Source organism: Nothobranchius furzeri, chromosome 14 (genome assembly GCF_043380555.1).
Source record: "Nothobranchius furzeri strain GRZ-AD chromosome 14, NfurGRZ-RIMD1, whole genome shotgun sequence".
Classification (NCBI taxonomy): domain Eukaryota; kingdom Metazoa; phylum Chordata; class Actinopteri; order Cyprinodontiformes; family Nothobranchiidae; genus Nothobranchius; species Nothobranchius furzeri.
In genome coordinates, this window is record NC_091754.1 from 14,910,069 (window position 1) to 14,931,455 (window position 21,387).

Consider the following 21,387-nt stretch of genomic DNA (forward strand, 5'->3'; position numbering starts at 1 on the left):
GTCAAGTTAAAATGATGTCTAGTGAAAAGTCACCATGAAAGAATAAATAAAATAAACACTATTTCCAGAAAATGTAAAATAGTTAAGAAATAGAAAACTTAGGTTATGTTTTAAGGCTTTTGTTTTGTTTTTATTGTAATTAATGGTATCAGGTTTTTTTTTATAAAGTAAACCAACGTAAACTAAAACTAAAGCTATATAGGCTGTGTGTGTGTGTGTGTGTGTGTTGCATGAGAATGCTTGAGACTCTTATTGTGAAAGATTACAGGAAATTATTCAAAAATTCTCATTGTGGTTACTAAAACTTGTCTTCTTTTGTTTTCTTTATAAGGAATTTTCTTCAACTTGACGTTTTGTGTTGCTTATGTTACATTAGTAATGGGGAAACTAATATTTCGACTTTAATTGGACACTTTTATCTCTTGGCAGTGACTCCGTGGTACTGCCCTGTTAAAAAAAAAAAAAGAGTAAAATCACCCAACCCGCGCAACCAATCAGCCAGCAGTGCAGAGGCGATCTGACTCAATCCGCACCCAGGCTTTATTCTGCGCTCACAGGTGCAGCTAGTTAACACAATCCAGGTGATGCAGCAGCATCACCGCTGGACCAGTGAGGATGCAGAGGAGTGCATCGGCCACTGAGATGAGGAGAGAGCTTCCATAATGAGGTGACTCAGGTGTCCAACAAGCCGATGGTTCCTGATAATGAAGCGAGTCGTTCCAGCTCGTGCGCATTTTGCGCTCCCACCGCGTCCCGAACGCCACCGGGTTAACGGGGATCTCCAATGCCAGTCCGACGTTTCGCCCTCCGCAGCTGCAGCAATGGAAAGCTCGTGAGTGGTTCCCAGGAGTCGGTTCTGAAATCTTTGTTCTTCTCTCCGTGGAGACCGTTGGAGGATTTTGGGACCGTTGGGATTTTTGATTTGCAACTTAAGGTGAAACTTTCTAATTTTGTGAATATTCCAAACAAGCACGCGCAGAAACAGGAGAGGATTTAACGTACAGCCGTTAGTCTGTTTATTCTGACTCTGGAGTGATGAACCGGCGAATTTTGAACTTTATTTTGTGGATATTAAACGTGTTGTTTTATTGGTCTTGGACTGACGCACAGGTAAGGAAAGATAAAACACCCTCTGACATATCATCATTATTATTATTATTATTATTATTATTAATTATTATGACCATTTCCAGCTGCTGTTTGATCCTCTTTCAGATGTTGAAGAACCATCAACACCCAGGATCACATTTATGACTCATGTATTTTGTAAATTCTGTCATGACATAATCTGCCACTACAGACTCTTTATCTAAACAACATTAAGCTCATTCTGCTTCATTTTGCCCCCCAATCTGCTAATTCAAACACACATTTCTTTAAAAAATAAAATCGTATTTGACTCAGTTTGACTCTTAAGAGCAGCAATCTGAAGCACAGAGATAAGGATACCTGTCTGAGTTATTTGGAACAGCAGTGAGCTTAATAGAAAATGTTCGGACACCTGAGGAATGTAAATGAAGCACCAGGTGATCCTGATGCATGAATCACTGGGTTTGCTGGCTTATTATTCACTGACCAGTGAGGAGTTGGAGAGGTTAGTGTTGTTTACAAATGGGTTGGATTTTGTGGGCAGGAGATTAATCCTGCATGCTTTCAGCACAAATGGGAAATGACGAATCACAACAATTCACTACATTATCAATGATGTCATGCAATAAAATGACAAATGCTTGGAAAACAAATCTCATATTTTTCTGTGATTCGCAAGGGCGTAGGAACGAGTTTAATATGGGGGGGGGGGGGGGGGGGGCACGACACATTTTGGAAATCTAACAAATCTGTTGTAGGTCAATAGGTCAACCTCACTGAAAAAAATACATTTAATGATTATTTCTGGTTCTAACGTGTCACTGAGTGTTTCATGCAGGCTGAACATGAACATAGTCTCCTACCGCTATCTCCTGCAGTAGCTTCTGATAGAAAATCTGATAGACGGTGAAACTCTAGGATTAGAAAAGCCTGACAGATGTGACTCTGGGTGTAAAGCAATGCCCAGAAAGACAAGAAAATAACTTTTATAGCCCAGTTCACTAACATTCTGTTTTCTTTTTTTGATCGGGGACCCATGAGCCAACCAGAAGGAGAGGAGACTTAGGCTCCCCATTAGCCAGATCCAGATAATTACCGGCCAACGTGGACGTTTAAATTATAAAAAAGCTGTTTACGTCAGTACTATTTTAGTTTTATTTAATAATATGAATGTAGGATATATCAGAGCTGTAGAAAGAGAGCTGCGACTCGCTTTGAACTCGCCGACTCGCGGTCACGTGGTTCATGGAGCTCTCAATAGTTCCAAACATCCCAGCGCCATAAGTCAGTTTGAACGGCGTATGATGGGACAAATGACAAACATTTAATATTGTCACATTTCCCCTGGCGATTTTATGTAATTATTGAATAATATTATATTATATATTATGTCCTAACTCCTTCACAAAGTAGCCAATTTACTTTTTTCAGAGCATTTGTAGGAAGACAGACACCCGTAACTGTTCTACATTACAGGAATACGACAGTCCTAACACACTGTAGAATACATTTAAACCACATACATTACTATAATATACTATAGCACTAAATTAGATGTAATAATGCAACACACTGCTCTAATATAAGCATATAAGTCATACAAGAAGCCCTAAACTCGAGTTGTAATATCCATTTTAAAGTGGTTTACTGAAAGCTAGAAGTCTGCTCCAGCTTACCTACAAGAAAATATGTAGCTGTTTATGCTTTGAATGATGATCTATTATGTTCAGTAGAATACATTTTACAATCATTACTTTATATTTTTATGTGAAGACAGTACATGCATCTAGTTTATCTGGCTTCTATAGCCTGACTAATAGCAACTAATTAAAAAGAAAATTTCAATAAAACTGTATGGTCAATCACTGTAGATAAAAAAAAGTGTTATCTGTGAAAAAATGAACAACAAACTTGTACAACATGTATAATAGCATTTTTAATAAAGCATTTTTACCAACATTATGTTTAGTCATTACATATGCACAAATAAGCTGAATCAATAATTATGAGCAATGCACTCAAGACCTAATGAAACTCTTTTGAATAACTTTATTTTGATTATTATTTTTAAAAAATAGTCAGTGGGTTAAAATTTGAAATTACAAATTTTAGGGTTGGATAAAATTTTGAAATGTAATTTTACATCTCTATATTTTTGGTTTAGTTCAATATTTCTATATGTACAAAAATAGTATATAGGTTGATTATCTTGTTGGCTGCGCTGCATATAGCAATCGGTCTGAGGGAGGAATCAGAATTACGGCTTACCCAAAGACGCAGGGAGAAGAAGAAAATGGTTGGCTCAAGTCAGCAGGAGCAACCTCACCATGACCAGAGATTACAATAACAAAAAGCGGTGTGCAGAGAGTTTAATGTGCACTCTATAATGTTTTCTATCAAGGCTCTACATGTTTTGCTCTCAACTGCACAAGGCTGCAATTAAACTGTTAAATGTGGCAGGAAATAAACTAATACACCACTCTACAGGCACATTTTGAGGAGGGACAGTTTAACTAAGACTAGGCAAGGCAAGGTGAGACTCAGGGCTGATGCTGTTCATCGCCCTGAACCTAGGACGAGGAAGCAGGGCCGGCTCTGGGTAATTTGGTGCCCAAGGCGAGGGTGCCCATTTGCGCCCCCACCCCCCGTGCCTGCACGCTACTCACCCAAACCCAAGTCCACCAACCCACCACACATTGGAAAAAGTAACTCCACAGTGATTCCTTAGTTACAAATTTTTTATTTTAAATATTCACACAGCAACTCTTTAAAGTCAACAGCCCGAAGAATAAATATAAGCTTGGAAGATAAGTAACCTGAGAATATTACAATAACCAACAACTCAAAATGTGCAAATGTCATTGGGGGGTGCAAAATCAAAAGCAGCATTAAACTGTGCAATCAAAAGCAAAACTCAAATATCAGTGTCATCATAAAGAAAGTTCTACTTTCCATTTTGTTCAATTGCTGTGGCCAGTCAGCAGGATCCATGGGGCTGGCAGCTCCTACGTGTTCACAGACATCTGTTGAAGCTGATGATGGTGTCTCTTCAGGCTGCCGGAGTGGAGCACTGAGTCTGCTGGTGTTGGGTTCTTCTTCTGTGAGAAAATAAACGCACGCACGCACGCACGCACACACACACACACACACACACACACACACAAAGCAACTTAATCCTCTGGATGAGGGAAAGTGAGAGGGGACATGAGATGGTATCAGGAGAGAGGGACATCCCAGGAAGCCATGCGGAGCCGGCGTCAGGGCCAGGAGGAGAAAGGAGCAGGCTGGAACCTGGGAACCCAGCTGGAAAACCTGAGGGAGGAAACAGAAAGTCAAAAAGGCATGAAAAACACAAGAGGCATTAAATGGAGTAAACAGACAATGAAAAAGGCCGTACAACTCCGCTTTTCAGTGGGTTCAACAGGCTACAGGTTTCTTCAGGACACCAGCATCCCTCTGCCTGATGTTAGAGCCCTGCAAAGACAAATGCAGCCCATTAACTGGAACCAGGTGTGTTAGGAGAGGTGTGTGACATGCTCAGTTTGAAGGTTAAAAATCTGACAGAGATGGAAAGAGAGTGTGTGCTTACTGTGGATGAGAAGGCAATCACTCCAGGCGTGCATCACTCCATCACAGACCCAACTGGGATTTGCCACCACCATTGTTCCTGGTCAGCTCTCCCCTCAGCCACTATGAAAACATGAAGATGGACACACAACACAGTTTAACCTTTAATGGTTACATAAGATTTTTGTTTTACTTACTCTTTGCCATTTATTTATTGATAGTTGTGTTATTGTTAATTCTTATTTCTTGTCATTCCTTCCTTAAAATTGCAAATGCTGATATTATAAAGCAAGTGGAAATGAACATTTTTATGGAAAATGTCAAAATTTTAAAAGTTATTGTGTTCAACTACTGTTCTTGAAATATCATCATTCTATTCTTATTACCTGAGTCCACAAAACAGAACAACATATCTTCTTATGTTCGTAATCCTGTTTGTCTCATGCTTCAGCAGTTCATTGCAGTCAGTGTTATTAACTGAAAAATATTAAATAATTACTTGTCTTCACAATCACATTTTCTTTATTTTTGGTCTCTCCATTTGTGCTTCCATTTCTGATGCATGTTCGTGTTGATACAGCAACCAGCTTATTGTACAAAAAAATCCCAAATAAAACTAATAATGTGAAAATTTTAAACCTATTTCAAACTGTGGGGAATATTTTTAAAACGTAGAATCAAACAAACTGAAATAAACCCGTCTACAGCTCGTCAAGCTTGTCTAAACCCTTCTGCTCACAATCAACAAGCTGCACATAGTTAGCTCATTAAAGGTTATCTAGCTAAAACTGGCAGCATAAAATATCATGGTTGGCTTATTTTGGTACGAAGCGGTTAGTTAACGCTTCGCAATGCAAAAAAATTATGACATTTCATCAACTTACCGGAGAAAATCCTTCCGAAACACTGAAAATGAACTGTGGTCAATGCAGCAGCGGGGGCTTCTTCTTCTTCTTCTGTTGTTTAATTGGCGGGTGGCAAACAACTTTCAGGTGCATTTCCGCCACCTACTGAATGGGAGTGTGAGTTGAAGTGGGGGGTATCCTTCTAAAAAAAAAAAAAAACTAAATCCTAGTAAGTATTCCATTTTCCCTTAAAAAATCTATGACTAACTTATACACCACTATCCCCCCGTTTAACAGAATATTCAAATCATATGTCTTATTTCCTTTAACTTTTAATTTTTCAGCTAACATTACCCTATTCCCCACATATTTTCTACAAGTACATAATACATGTTCTACTGTTTCCCTATCAAGTCCACAGTCACACATACCGGTATTACGCCGTCCAAGTGGGCTCGACACACGGGAGGCGACAAACGACCGCGATCAGCGAAATTTGTCGCTGTCGCTTTTATTACCTGACACACGGGAGGCGATCCGCGGCAGCGGCCAGCGGCAAGCCCATCTACGCGATCTGTTCCATGGCGAAATCGAAACTTCCGTTGTTTTGTTTGGCTGTGTCAGGTTGGAGGGAATTAAGGTGATTTAAGCGGTTCAGAGTTAATAAAGCGGTAGATATGATGTTTCACAAGGTGCTGCTAGAGTTATGTGAAATCTTACTTCTGATTTTACTATATAAACATAATAATAATCAACTTCTCCTCCATGTTTGCTCGGAGGTGTGCGGAGCATCCTGTCCGCTCATTGGTCAGTGAATGAAACCTCTGCTGATTGGTCCTCGTCCGAGCGACAGCGATGAAAAGTTGAAAATGTTTCAACTTTCTGGGATTGCATCGCTGGGTCGCACGTGCACGACACGTGCACGAGTGCAAACTTTCACACGCACGTTTTTCGCGTTTCGCTTGGTAGGAGGGAGACCTGCGATTATCGCTTTGTCGCGCATGTCTCATTGAAAATGAATGGAGGAGAGGCGATGTCGCCTCCCGTGTGTCGAGCCCATCAAAAGCGTACTGTTCAAAGCTGTATGTCCCATTCTCATCCTTGTTATTACAACTTGATTTCTGTTACTCATTTGAATGACTTCCATTCTTCCAAGCTTTGCCTTTAATTTGTACAAATGTCTTCCTTTCACGTCCCTTATCCGTTGTTCTTGCCATTCATCCAGAATCTGCCGTCTAATAACTGATTTCACCTCCGCAACACTACATGGAACCTCCATCATAGTATCCAGTTTTGTTGCCTGCTTTGCATAATAATCAGATATTTCATTACCCTCTACTCCACTGTGAGCTGGAACCCACATAAATCTAACCTCTGGATAATTCTTCATCAACCTAAACAAGCACTCAAATATCTCATACAAAATATCTGACCTCTTATCAGCTGACATTAATTGATAACAATACAGACATGGAGTCTGAGCAAATAATACTTTTCCTAAAACCAATTTGTTCTTTAAAAATCCTGCCATGTGAATTCATGGATTTTTTTTCACATTCTGTCTCTCACAGTTGAAGAGTACCTATGATGTAAATTACTGACCTCTGTCATCATTTTAAGTGGGAGAACTTGCACAGTCGGTGGCTGACTAAATACTTTTTTGCCCCACTGTAGAAAAGTAAACAGCTTTAATTAGCAAATTAAAAAGCTGAACATGAGCTACTGCTTCTGATTATTTGTTGTGATGAGCACCAGGTTAACATAAATGAAAGCTCTGAATGGGGGTCATTGTGTGCATTTTTAAATATGTGTGGCCAAAAATTAAAGTAACACTAAATAGTTTCTTAAATTTGAAACTAGAGTTTTAACATTGATCTCAGGTATTGTCGGGTTAGAAACTTGACCAGTTTCATATTTGACACCATTCTATAGCCCTCTGCTTGCTAGATACTGCACCTAGGTGTTCTAGTGGGGTGCTCTTATACATGCATTACAACTGTTAGCTTCCAGGCTCTTCCATGACGCCAACAAAAAAGCCAACTTATTCTTCTACTTTCAGCAAACGATCAGCAAACTGAAAAAGCTAACTGCACAGAAAATAGCTAACAGCTGTAATGTAGTATCTGGCCAGTAGAGGGCTATAGAATGGTGTTAAAGATGAAACTGGTCAAGTTTCTAACCCAACAACGACTGAGATCAACATTAAAGCTCTAGCTTAAAGTAAAAACAAACAAACAAAAAATAAATAATTATTTTCTGTTACTTTAATGGCACAGCCTGCAGCTATGCATCAGAGACGGTGCACATCCCACACTAATGAAAAATAAAAAAATTAAAATCTCCACTTTTCCATCCTGAAAGGAAGTTTCTGGCTTCACCACTGCTCTCAATGTTGAAAGCTACATATTGAAAGAAGTTGAGCTGCTTTAACTTTGAATCGTGATTTAATGAAGTCCAGAGAAGTTCCTGCCAAAGCTCTGACTGAACTGTATTAAAAGCCCCCCTTCTGCCAAGTTAACGTTTTATGAATGGAAATAAGAATGTTTGATTGTGGAAACATGACTGGGCTCAGTTACATTTTTCTTTTTTTATTCTGGTCAAACTTATAGGTTTCAAGGTGAAAGTGATGTTTTCTGTGCATTTAAAAACAAAGTGAGGCAGTATTAATGATATTACAGCATTTCTAATGATAATCTATTAGAAGATGGTCCCTAAAGCAAAATACAAAGCATGCATAAAGATGCTCCCAGACTGTGTCTCCATTTCACAATGAGTAAAATAACCCAACATTTCCAGGACAGATTGCGATGAAATCTTGCAGTGACGTTTATGGTCCCCCTGGGTGGAATACTAAATCACTTCATGCATCCTGTTTTGTACGTTCAGTGGCAGTTTGACATTTTGGTGTCATGATTGAAGTATCCAACACAGTTCTGAATAAAAAGTCAAAACAATACATTTCTGAGTCAGATGTGTTAATGTGCTGAACTTATTTTCTGAATGGGAGTTAATTCTGTTGCTGAACGGGCTTGAATGTCGGTAGATTACCACAGATAAGATGAAGCAGCAATAAGTTGCAATAAAAAATGTAATGCTGAGATGTTTATGTAACATAACTGGTTAACAGATTTTTTTCATGTTTAAGATTTCTTGTAATGCTAAGATTATATTTGACTAACATTTTTATTTTTACGTTTTCTGACTTAAATGTAAGAAAATATCTCTTGTCAGCAGTTCAGACAAACAGTAAAGTTCCTCCTCTTGTGAGACAGGATAAAAAGTGACACCTCTGCAAATGTCACCTTTATTGTTTTTGTGAACCTGTTTAAAAGAAAACTGATTGCAGACGAAAAGATCATGATTTAAGTCAGATTTATGGGTTTATAAAACTAAAAAGTGAGGCTCTGCCAAATAATTCCTGGGCAGGAGAAAGTCTTTATTGATTAAAATGAAAGAAAATAAATCAATAAAAAGACTTCTTGTTAAAATGTGATATGAAGCGGTGCTGGCGTCACTCTTTTGTGCTTATCAGTGACATCACTCACTGCCGAAGCATGCTAACGTGGCATCTGCTCAAAGACCTGAAAGAGCTGAATTTGCATGGAGACAGCAGCTGAGAGGACCGGGACATTGCATCTTCCACTTCACTCACCCCCCCCCCCAGAAATTACCCCGAAGTTCCTAAACAAGCTTATTCAAATTAAAAAGTAATGAACCCAAAAATGGATCCCTGAGGAACACCATAAAATCAGAGTTCCTGTCATTGTTTTCCTAAATGTACAGAAACGTTCAGGTTGATCAGGGAGGGTTTGTCCTTGTTTTGCTGTGTTTAGTGACTCATAACTGTGTATTGGAGTGGGCTGTTGGGTGATGGTGTTGCTTTTCCCCCAGCTGGCCTTACAGCAGTGATGGTGCACAGGGTTTGGGGGCTCCCAGGTTTGCCTCCTTGTGTTGTTCAATATCTCTACCTGGCCCATAGCCTGGTTCTGAGCTCAGGGCTGCCAAGCCTATCGACATTCATGACTTTCTCAATTACAAACCACTCCAGGTGACAATTCTGCACCAAACATCACACTTCCAAAGTAGATTTCAAGTTTCAGAATATATAAGTCAACAGTAAACGTATTAGTGTGACTAGTTTAATTGTTAAAACAATTTCAGCTTGTTCTAACAAGACTCGTTCTGCAAAATACCCACCTAAATGATTCATGGGACATTCTGGGTAATGCAATTTGTCATTGTGTGAGAATGTTCTCATTACTCACATTTTGTGGGTCAGGAGGTAAGTTGGAACTGTGAGTGAATGAACTGAAACATATTGAAACTTTGATGGAAAAAAAATAAAAGAACAAAACGCTAAATGACATGACTACATACAGCCTTCTGGGGTAAAATATGCAAGGTGAATCAGATGTGCTGCTGTGGTCCCAGACCACCTGAGTCACAACTGGTACTCAAATGAAAATGTCAAAATAAAGTGTTTCTAACTGCTTTCTGACATGAACTCTGTGGTCAAGCCTTTTCCCCCTCCCAAGCATTTTCATGGCCAGTACCTGCACAGAGCAGATGGTGGACGCTTAGTTGGCCTAGATGTTATAAAAATTTAGGCAAAGGATAATTTATTCACATAATGTATGGTCACAGGGTCAGAGATCTGATCTTGCTCTTTGTGCTCCACAGATGGGGTTTGACGGTCCACTCTCTGCCCAGGAGCAGATGTTCATCCTGTATGAAGTCAAAATGCAGTGCTACCAGAACCTGTCCAGTATGGAACCAGCAACCACAGGTTGTTTTTACAGTTACACATCAGGAATAAGAGTTGTTTCATGTTTATCATTCAGGTGGAAGAAATATTTTGTTATTTTGAGATGATCAGAAAAATCCAATTTAAAGGGGACATATGATTTTTTATCATCTGATATAATAATTCTGCCTCCTTTTAATAAAATGATAAATGACCCGCACTTGTATAGCGCCTCTCAGAGTAAGGACTCCAAAGCGTTTTACACTTCGGTGCATGGACGCAATTTGGGGGGTGGGGGTGGACGGGGGGGGGGGCATGTCCCACCCCCTTTTTCCAAAGTCAAGTTTTGACCCCTGCACTTTTTACCATCCCAAAACAATATTACGCTATATTAAATTGACACTGGTTGAGCTCTAGGACCTAGCGGAAAAGCCTGTTTCCCATTAAAGCATACTGTAAAGATACCCCCCCCCCCCCACACACACACACACACACACCCCACACCCCCGTGTCCCCCCCACTTCTAAAGTGAAAATTATGTCCATGCTTCGGTGTATCATTTATCCATTCACACACTGATGGTGATGAGCTACGATGTAGCCACAGCTGCCCTGGGGTGCATTGACACAGTCGTTTCTGCCGAGAACAGGCGCCACCGGTCCCACCGACCACCACCAGCAGGCAAGATGGGTTAAGTGCCTTGCCCAAGGACACAACAGCAGAATTCTCTGACCGGAGCCGGGATGGAACCTGCAACCTTCCGATTACTGGACAACCTGCTCAACCTGTTGAGCTACTGCTGCCCCCCCTGTAGAATAAGATTTACAAAAAAAGGCAAAAACCTGAAAATTCATTGGATCACATATTCCACTTTACAGCTTCTTAGAGTTATTCCAGCATTTGTTTTCCCGGGGAATCCTTTTTTATATCTAACACATCTTTCTTTTAAATTGGGTACTTTCTGTGAAAGTACAAAGCAATTTAGTCACATTCTTAATTGGATTGAGGTCTGGCCTTGGATTAGATGATTCTAAAGAATTTAATTTAGTCAGCTTTAACCAACTCTCACATGCGTGTTTATTAGGGACTTAATTATTTAAAAGACTGCCACAGTTTCTGTTTATAGCTTCACCTTCAGTTCTGGCCAATTACTAGGCTCCGCCAAAAACTGATCTGCCCTCCATTTCTCTTCTCTTCCCTTGATGACGAGACAGCTGCTCATCATCTAGAGCAGCTGTGCAGGGCTTCTCTGCTCTGGCGCTGTCCCTGGTGCTGAACTTCAGAGAGAGAGCATCCAGGGTGGAGCTGTTCTGGTGCTGAAGACATCATCCCCACACATATAGGCGGTGGCCATAACGATAACCTTCATAGTCAACGTGATTCATCTGAGTTTGTTTTCTTTTTTGATTCCTTCTTTTTTTTTTTGCTGTAGATGAGCTGTGTCCTCGTGACTGGGACGGTCTTATTTGTTGGCCCCAAGGCTCACCTGGGCAGGTTACAAAGGTTCCCTGCCCCTCTTACATCTATGACTTCAATCATAAAGGTTAGAAGTTTTTCTTTTTCTCGTCCACCACCAATGAAGAGATGATTTCTGAATGAAAATGTTGGAGTACTTAAAGAGACAGTGTGTAGTTTTTACCATTAATCTCTGGAAGTATCCATCAAATATGGTTGAAAATGAATAAAATGTCCAGTTGTTAAAAAATACTGGTGGCTTTGTACGATATAACCATCAAAATCAGGTCTACAGTACATAGGATGCGATCTAGTATCTTGGGGGAACGCCATATTAGACGCCATGTTTCCTTCTGGCTTGCTCGGGGTCCTGCGCCTGTCAATGACGTCACACTAGATGATTGGCTGAACGTACGACTTACTTAAGTTACATTACCATGTTTGAAAACATTTAGGCAGTAAGAAACACAAATGCATTACCAAGAATGCTAAACTCTTTCCAAAACGTATGTGAAAGAACAGAATCGAAAAAGAGATAGAATATATTTTGGCTGAGCGGAATCGCCCTAGTATGATGACATAATTGGCAGGCGCAGGACCCCGAGCCATTCTGAAAATGACAATGCCAGAAATCTACAATCAGCTTTACATTCTCTCGATGGAACTAACCGAAGGACCATCAAACTCTACTGAGTCATGCCGAGGTCACATGGTTTCTGCTCCGCAGATAATATTGACTGTAATGTTTTCTTTGAAGTGGCAATAGTCTCGATGATATGGTGTAAAACTATCCTGAAATATGTGTATGTACTGCCCCCTATTACCAAGAAACTACACACTGCCACCTTGAGTGATGTAGAGAATATTAATTTGAACAAAAACAGTATTTGTCTCATTCGTTTCTAGATTTGTGTCAGTATTTTAAATTTGAATAAAGTATGAATGCACACACACACACACACACACACACACACACACACACACACACACACACACACACACACACACACACACACACACACACACACACACACACACACACACACACACACACATATGTTTGTGTGTATACATTACTAGTTGGGGATGATTTCTATCTCTATACAAAACAAAGCCTACTTTATCATTTAAATTTGTATAATCCCATCAAACATACACACAACTTAGTTTCACAAACAGCCTTTTTAAGCATCCCTTAAGAGACTCTCACTAAAGAAAGGCAGCGTCAGTTTGTATCCAAACTCAGCAGCAGCCTGCTGGCACAGAACCAGCTGAGAGACAACATGTCGATGGTGCTGCAGGTTCCACCTGCAGCTTTAACAAACTGTATTTTGCTGCTAAAACTGGGGCTAATCTGGTTTTGGAGGTTTTAAAAAAAGGAGCATCAAACCCAGGTTCACGTTCTGTGCCATCATGTTTACTTTAAAGAGAAAATTCTTCCTCCTGGAAACTCTTCCTCACAAGCCCCCAGCTGACTGCACAAGCTGTGACTTCACCGTGACACATCAACATTTAAATCTCCGGCTGAGACTCGCTGCTCTTTGGGTTCCTTCCAGCTTCTCTGAGAATGGAACAATTTGACCTCGAGGCAAACTTTCTGAGACTTCCACTTGTGAGAGTATTGACGAATGGCTTGAATGTTTTTCGCTTGTGAACCTTTTTTTCTCAGTAACTCAAAATACTTTGAAAATGGTTAGGGTTAAGGTTAGGGGTAGGGTTAGGGAGCAGCAGGAGTTTCTTCTCTAAAATCATTACTGATAGTTTAGTTAGGTTAGCGCACCTGGCTGTTTCAGAACAGTAAATACACACATTTCCTCTTTTAGAAATATACTTTAATGTTTAAAAACTCCTGGCTGCTGCTTATGTTTGATTGTTTTTGGTCATGCTTCCTTCCTTTTCGGCAAGCATCACAGAATATCTCATGTTAGTCATGCTTCTTGCTTACTTTGTACAATGATTGCACATTTATAGTGAAAGTTAATCATTAAGACCTTCTTGCTTTATGCACAAAACCAATTTTATGTCATGACTCATCCTAAGATGGCACACTGTCTGCCTGAGGCTTACAAAAGCAACAAATAGAGTTTATTGCTAAAAGCAAGAAAGAAGAAAAAACATTTCTAAATGTCAATCTTACATTTCCAAACTCATTTTTGCAGGGCACGCTTACAGGAAGTGTGATGCCAATGGGTCCTGGGTCTTTGTGGAGAACTGGAATAAAACATGGACCAACTACTCAGAATGTCTCCGTTTCCTTCAGCCTTTCACTGATGAAGAGGCAAGAGTGAGTAAATCTGTCGGAACATTAATGCAAAACCACAGAGTGCTTGGTAATGATCAGTTTTAAAATCACAAAAATTCGTCTTGTCATCTTCTTCCGCCTACCCGGGTCCGGGTCGTGGGGACAGCATCCCAACTAGGGAGTTCCAGACTGTCCTTTCCCTGGCCACCTCCACCAGCTCCTCTAGTAGGACCCCAAGGTGTTCCTGGGCCAGTTCGGAGATATACTTTCTCCAAAGTGTCCTGGATTGATCAGGGGACCTCGTGCCGGCAGGACATGCCTGAAACACCTTCCTGGGGAGGCGTCCAGGAGGCATCCTAACAAGATGCCCAAACCACCTCAACTGACTCCTCTCGCTATGGAGGAGCAGCGGCTCTACTTCGAGTCTCTTCCGAATGTCCAAGCTCCTCACCCTATCCCTAAGACTGAGTCCATCCAATGAGAAAACTCATTCCAGCCGCTTGTATACGCAATCTTCTTCTTTCGGTCATTACCCAAAGCTCATGACCATAGGTGAGGACTGGGCGGTCGATGGACTGGTAAATTGAGAGCCTTGTTTTCTGGCTCAGCTCCCTCTTCACCACAACGGACCGGTTCAGCGTCTGCATCACTGCAGATGCTGCCCCAATCCGCCTGGCAATCTCCCACTCCCTCCTTCCCTTACTCGTAAACAAGACCCCGAGATCACAAAAATTCAGCAACTTAATCAATCAAGTTGGGAACACAACTGGAAAAGTTGGAAAACAGCTTTTTCAGACAAAGTTCTCAATATATAGTTGGCAATAAAAAGACAGACAGCAGCGAGCATGCACCAACTTCCTGTTTCAGTGAGTGTGTGCGCTGCTCCACTGCCTCCAGAGGTTCTCATCTGCTGATGTGTTTTCATGTGGAAGTTAGTTGAAGGTAAAGTAGCTGTCTACATTTTTTCTTTTATGTGATGGCATCATCTAGTGGCTGACAAGCGTATCACACCATCACCTACTTTCATTTTTCATTTGTGGGCGTGATTAGCCGACAAAACAGAGCTAAAACACATTGTGTCACAATTATTATGCCCATGTGATGATTTGATTTCATGTATTTATATTTCTAAGACTTGTATATGAGAAACGTCGCCAACCTGCATCAACCGGGATGCATCCTTAAATGCTTGAGCACACGCCATGATTAACGTCCGTACGTAAGCAGTAGTCTTATGCTAATGGTTAGTGCTGACCAGCGCTCGTTTAATATTGCATTAAGCTCTACTGGCAATAAATAAATAAATAAATTGACGTATTACCTACATCATATGACAATCCCTTTTATGTATTTCTGAAAAAAAATGATACATAATTCCTGAAAGGGGAAAACTCCGGAGAGCAGCTTTAAGGCTGAGCTTTTTATTTATTGCCATGACCCAAACGTTTTTCTAACCTTTAGCCAATCCCAGTGTTGGGCAAGTTACTTCAAAACTGTAATGCATTATTTATTACTCTTTACCCTAATTTTAAAGTAATTCATTACATTACAATATTACTGATTTTAAAATGTAAGGCATTACACTACTTTTGCATTACTTTAAGTTACTTTCACCAAAACAACTTCAGTATGAATCTGGTAATGTGACGCTCAGTGAGTTCTTGACATATATGTGGAAGGTGATGTGGTGTCTGAGCTAGGATTGCTGTTAAAAACAGTCAGATATGCTTTAAAATGATTGTTTATTAAATAAAAGCAACAACAATCTGTACTCTCAGCATGCTGCCATCTTATATTAACTGAGCAGGGAGTGAGGTGGTGGGGGCTCCAAGCCTATATTTGCCTTGGTCCCCAAATGCCTTGATACGGCCCTGGATGTGGGACTGACTTCTGGGGTGATCTGATTCTATCACATGTATAAATATTAAATGCTTATATATTATTGATTGTGTATTAGGCATAAATCTACCTACTTTTTTTCTTTTTTACTTGATTTTATTTGAACAATTTCCTGCCCTGTCTCTCTCTAACCTTCCTGCATGCTGCATGTTTTCTCCGCCTTCCAGAAAAACTATTTTCTAGATTTCCTACTTTCTAACTAATCAGCCAAAGGGATCTACCGAACGCAAAAATTAATATGCGCTGCGCTCCTGCAGCAATGAGTTGAAATCACCGGGGCACAGATTATGAACTCAGCTGAAAAGTACATGAATTATCAGAGAATATGCGCTGATATAAACGATCGCAAACAAATTACTTTGTTTTGATGGAGCGATTTTGTGAATATAACAGCGGCCGCGCGCAGGACACAGCTGGAGTATTTGAGCCGTTACCGTTGCGTCCTCTCTGCTCATAGAATGCCCACAAAGCTGAGTCCATAAATGACGTCATATATGTGGATACTGGATCTTTTTTCAGGCTTCCTGCAATTAGAATTTTTAGGAAACCCATATCTTGATTCTGGGTTTGAAAATGCATTGTAATTACCGTGTTACTGACACTTGTACAGAGTAAATATTACCATTTTCTTTCCCTGTAATGCCTTACATTACCACATTACAGCAAAAAGCAATGCATTACAGAAATTAATTGCATTTGTTCCGCGTTACTCCCAACACTGGCCAATCACCATCCAAGCAAAACGTACATAGAAAAATTGTAAAATTTGCACAGAGTTAAAGGCTAGAGGTCTGCAGCCATGTCCCAGCTCTCTGTAGCCCTAAATAAAGCCTCTATTATTAAAAACTTCATTGTAAATTGTGTAAATACCAGATTAACATCAGAATACCAACAGATTTCAACTTTTGGCTTTTATTCTGATTCTGTTGATGTTTTTAGTTTCCAGAAACTGCCCGTCACTAAAAAACAGGATCATGACATAATCATGATCATAATTCCAGTCATCACTTTTATTGATTTCAAATGTTTCTGGGATCGTTTGAGTCAAATTAAAACATCCCCAGCAGCAAACAATTGAGTTAAACAGGTTTGCTAAACAAATAGTTTTAGAAGAAAATAAACCAGTTTCCTTTTCTAAAGAAGTAAATTGTTCTTTTTTTTATTGGAGAAAAGGAATTCTGAGCCTTACCACAGACTGTTTCCAGCCTCACAGTTCAGCTTGTTTTGTTCTTTTCTGTGTTGCAATAAATATAAAAAAAAGTGTCCGACGGTCAAATGTGCTTTTATTTTCTGGTAATCAAACATTAAGATGAACAAAAAGCTGCTAATCAGAACTAATTACTGAGAGAAACTTCAAAACATAAAATATCTGATCAAATCAAAGCCTGAAGAGGGGAGTAAAAATAAATAATCAGAGATGTTGTCCCTTTGTTGACGAGTAAACAGGCATCATGGCTTGTTTGGTCATTAAACGCTGATGGTCTGTGATGAACCATGATGAGTCCGTCAGGGAAATCTGAAACCTCGATGCTTGAACTGATATTTTGGTCACTTAAGATCAAGAGTAGCCTGCAGAACAGTAAACAAACCTGGTTCATTATCATTCACGTCATAATGGTGAGACACTCAATCACTCAGCGGCTACTTTTGTTTTTTATTGATTTGAGTTGATGCGTCACAGAAACACGACTTATCTAAAGCATTTTCTCTTTTGCTGTTTTAGTTTATAAAGATCAGTGTTTTTAAGTTGTTCATCTGCAGCAGGACTGTCCAAGGTGTGGCTCAGGGGTCATTTCTGGGCCCCAGAGTGATTTTATACGGCCCCGATTGCATTTAGAGAATGATGAATTAGTAAATCCACACTTTGTAACATTTTTCTAATTGGCTTATCATGGACATTTTTCAAGCAGTGCAAATGGGGAAAAAAAATTAAAGAAAGAAAGAGATTCTTCTCTCACTTCATTTCAGAGGTTTATCTTCTCAAACAGACATTTTCAAACACTGTCACCTTTAGTGAAAAGTGTTTAATGACTTCAATGTTCAGATGTCTACAGTGAGAGTTTAAGAGTTTAGCATTTGACCAGGTGAGTAAAATTCCCCAAAATCTACTCTAGAGGTGTTTTGTGGTATGCTCTGATTGATTGCAGCAGTAAACCATTACACTAAAGCCAGAGTTTAGTTTCTTCCATCTTTGCTCCTTTGCATCATGCAGCATTCATGCTTTTATCAGTTTCTCTGTCCTTGTTGCTGAGAAACACACCAATACACCTGGGAAACTGTCACACACAGGAAATCATGTCTGCATCAATGCCACTATCTTCAAAATTACATATATTAGAGCACATACCACCAGCGTGCTCAAGCCCGTTTCATGACATCACTACCTCCATGCTTTACTGTAGAGCTTAAACTTACCAGCAGAGTGACTCAATTTTAAATAGATTTGCAAAAATCTCTTAGTTTTTGACTTTTTAAACTTTATATTTTTCTTCTTTTGTTCTGCTCATAATGTTTTTAAAGTGCATTTTTTGTTAACTCTGCACACTTAATATTCCATTAGGCAGCTTAGTAAGAAATGTCTGATTTAGGTAACTCTGCTGAAAAACGCCCTTTTGCCACTTCTCTCTACCTCTGCAGAGAAGTTCTAAAGCTGCAGAAAGCTAAAACATTATCCGCTTGACTTTTATTTTGCTTCAGTTTTTCACTTACAGGAAAATGAAAATGTGAGAGTCAAATAAAGACTATTTTTGAAGCGGTTTCTATCCACCTTTTTTTAAATATATCAACCTTTGAATAAAATCCTTGCTTATTTGGGAATTTAATTATCCAGAAGAAGATAAATGTGATGAAGAAGAAAATTGCATTTTTTTTAGAAATGGTATCAACAAAGTCTTTTGGCTTATTGTAGCTCGACTAGTGTTCAAAAACAAATGTCATCTTAGATTTCAAAATAAATTGTGTGTTAATAAAATCCCCAAGATAAATTCAAATCTGTCTTTTTAAAGACTTTTCTTTGATATTTGATTCTTAAATTGTCACAAGCTGTGCTATTTTTATTGTTTTATTTGTAACATATTTTGACTGGGGGTGGGAATTTAATGCGTTAAGTATGATTAATTAATTAGAAAAAAAATAACATGTTAAGATTATATCCCTTTGAGCTCGAGCGCCCCCTAATTGGGGGCCTGAAAAGTTTGGCATCACATTTATGCCCTGTATATGAATATATATCATCAATCTGCACCTACAGAGCCTCAGCAACAAGACCATATAACATTTTTTACATGCTCCAAACACAAGTAAAAATACAATTAAACAAGTCATGACAAGTCGCTTTTCATGAAGAATAGAAAGGATGAAAACAAATCTACTTTTTGCCATTTTGTAGTTGGTAGAAAGAAGGCAGGCAGGAACTTCATCTATAAGAACTTTATTACAGCAGGAGGGAGAAGCACACGCAGCATTCATCTTGTAACCCTCAGCAGAACTTCCCCTGAACTCCACACTACACTTCTTTATATATTAGCAGTGATCTGCTGCCAACTAGTATTCAGTTCAGTACACAACATTTACAATGTGCCATGTCCATTTACACTTAACCAATAAAACATTTACTAATATTTATTATCCCAACAAATCCCACCAATGTTTTCTTTATAATGAGAGCAAGCAGGAATATACTCAGTAAGGTGTCGTCTGTGCCTCACTAAAATTATTTTTTATTTCAAAAATTGGTTGGGTGCAAATTGCCTTGAATGATTAAAATGTGATTAATTAAGATTAATTAATTACAAAGCCTCAAATTAATTAAATTAAAAATGTAATCAAGTTCCACCCCTAATTATGGCATATTACCTTTAATAGCAGACGGAATCATATTTGTGTTTGTTCACAGCAAGACTTCTTTGAGCGTCTGTATGTCATGTACACCACCGGCTACGCCGTGTCCTTCAGCTCCCTGCTTGTGGCCATCATGATCATTGGATATTTCAGGTGAGAACGTGTTTTTCTCTGAATCATCAAAAAACTTTTAACTACTGGTTCTAAAAGTTTAAAGAGCCTCTATTATGGTGTCTGTACTGCTTTTCATGTGTATAATTTAAACTTTGAAATTTTCTAATACTTTCAGAAAGGTGTCAGAAAGATTTTCAAAACAATATTTAACATCGGACAGCCATGCAGGTTTTGACAAAAGCTGCTAACAAACACGGAGACCGCGTTGAGATTTGTGCTCGCTCCCAGGGCTGATGCAGATCTGAACCAGTCGGTGGAAAAAATAAACGGTGTGACATTTGAAACTCTTAGATTTTAAACTGGCAGCTCTTTGTTTTTGTCACTCAGTGCATCTCTCTCTCTCTTTGCACAAAGTGGTACTGCAGCCTGCTTTTGAAACAATGGAGAAGTCCTCTGTAGATAAATGCCAGAAAAGGGCATCCAGAGAGTTCTGCAATGGAAGTCCAAATAAAGTGGTTTTGTAATCAGAATCTGGTGCTAATAGACCATAGTGGTAGACAAATTATACCATAGATGTAATCAAAGCAGCCAGTCTCATTGAGAAGACATCTATGAGTTTTCTGGCAAGCATATGCACTCTAAAGTCTTATTAGTTCAGTTTACTTGAAAAATGCATGCAAACTGACGGCACTTTAAATTATAGGTACACGATAATTAAGTGTTGGAGCTCCACATAATTTCTAAATAAAAGGATCCAAGTTGCTTTAACCAAAACAAACTAGAACAAAGTATTTAGACATCATCTTACTTAACCAGTATTTCTGAGTAGTTTTTACTTTAGCGGTAGTAAACGGTAAGGAAACATTTGTAGTACTTTGTCTTGGTTTTAGTAACTTATATTTACGTGCATTTTACTTTGTATGCATTAATCACTCCCACACATAATTGCCTAGTCCTGTGTACTTATTTGAACTTTGTAAACTCAAGTAGAATGCCCATTTCTATTTAATCTAATTAAAATAAACATTTTAGTCTGGATTTCATGTTATGTGAATGTTTTGCAGATGAATAAGAGAAGCATTTACCTTTTTAGAAAGGTACGTTGAACAATGAGTTGAGGCCAACATTTTCAGGTGTTAAAATTTTTCTGGGTTTTATTTGAGCTTTTCCTTTGATGAGACATCTTTATCTTTAAATAAAAAAAGTTAAACTACATTTCTGTATATTTATTGATCTCAAAAGCAAAATTGCTAATTTGAAGACAATAAAAAAAATTCAATAATTTTAGAATCATTACACTAACCCTAACTTCAACATGATGAGGCAGTGATTCCATTTGAACTTTGTTCCCATCTAAAAAGCAGAGAAAATGGTACAATTCACTCCTCCTCTCGGTCGCTCAGGTCATCTGATCAGTTGCTCCTGGATGTTCCAAGGACAGAGCGTAAGCTCAGAGGGGACAGGGCCTTCGCTGTTGCTGCTCCCAGACTATGGAACTTTGCCGGCACACAAAGCCGCCTCACTGGAAACTTTTAAATCATCTTTAAAGACCCGCCTTGTTAGCTTGATTGATGAAGGCTGGGAGACATCTC

At 39.2% G+C, this 21,387-nt stretch overlaps 1 protein-coding gene across 1 annotated transcript in view; it reads left to right on the forward strand.

Annotated features, from left to right (window-relative positions):
* The first annotated feature begins 514 nt into the window (after positions 1 to 514).
* The window catches only part of pth2ra (parathyroid hormone 2 receptor a), a 51,294-nt gene continuing 30,421 nt past the window's right edge, over positions 515 to 21,387 (forward strand). The window contains exons 1-5 of the mRNA XM_015966744.3: positions 515 to 1,110; positions 10,182 to 10,287; positions 11,678 to 11,788; positions 13,860 to 13,984; positions 19,737 to 19,834. Coding sequence (XP_015822230.1) covers positions 1,036 to 1,110; positions 10,182 to 10,287; positions 11,678 to 11,788; positions 13,860 to 13,984; positions 19,737 to 19,834 — 515 coding nt within the window. The 5' untranslated portion in view covers positions 515 to 1,035. The remainder of the gene's footprint in view (positions 1,111 to 10,181; positions 10,288 to 11,677; positions 11,789 to 13,859; positions 13,985 to 19,736; positions 19,835 to 21,387) is intronic.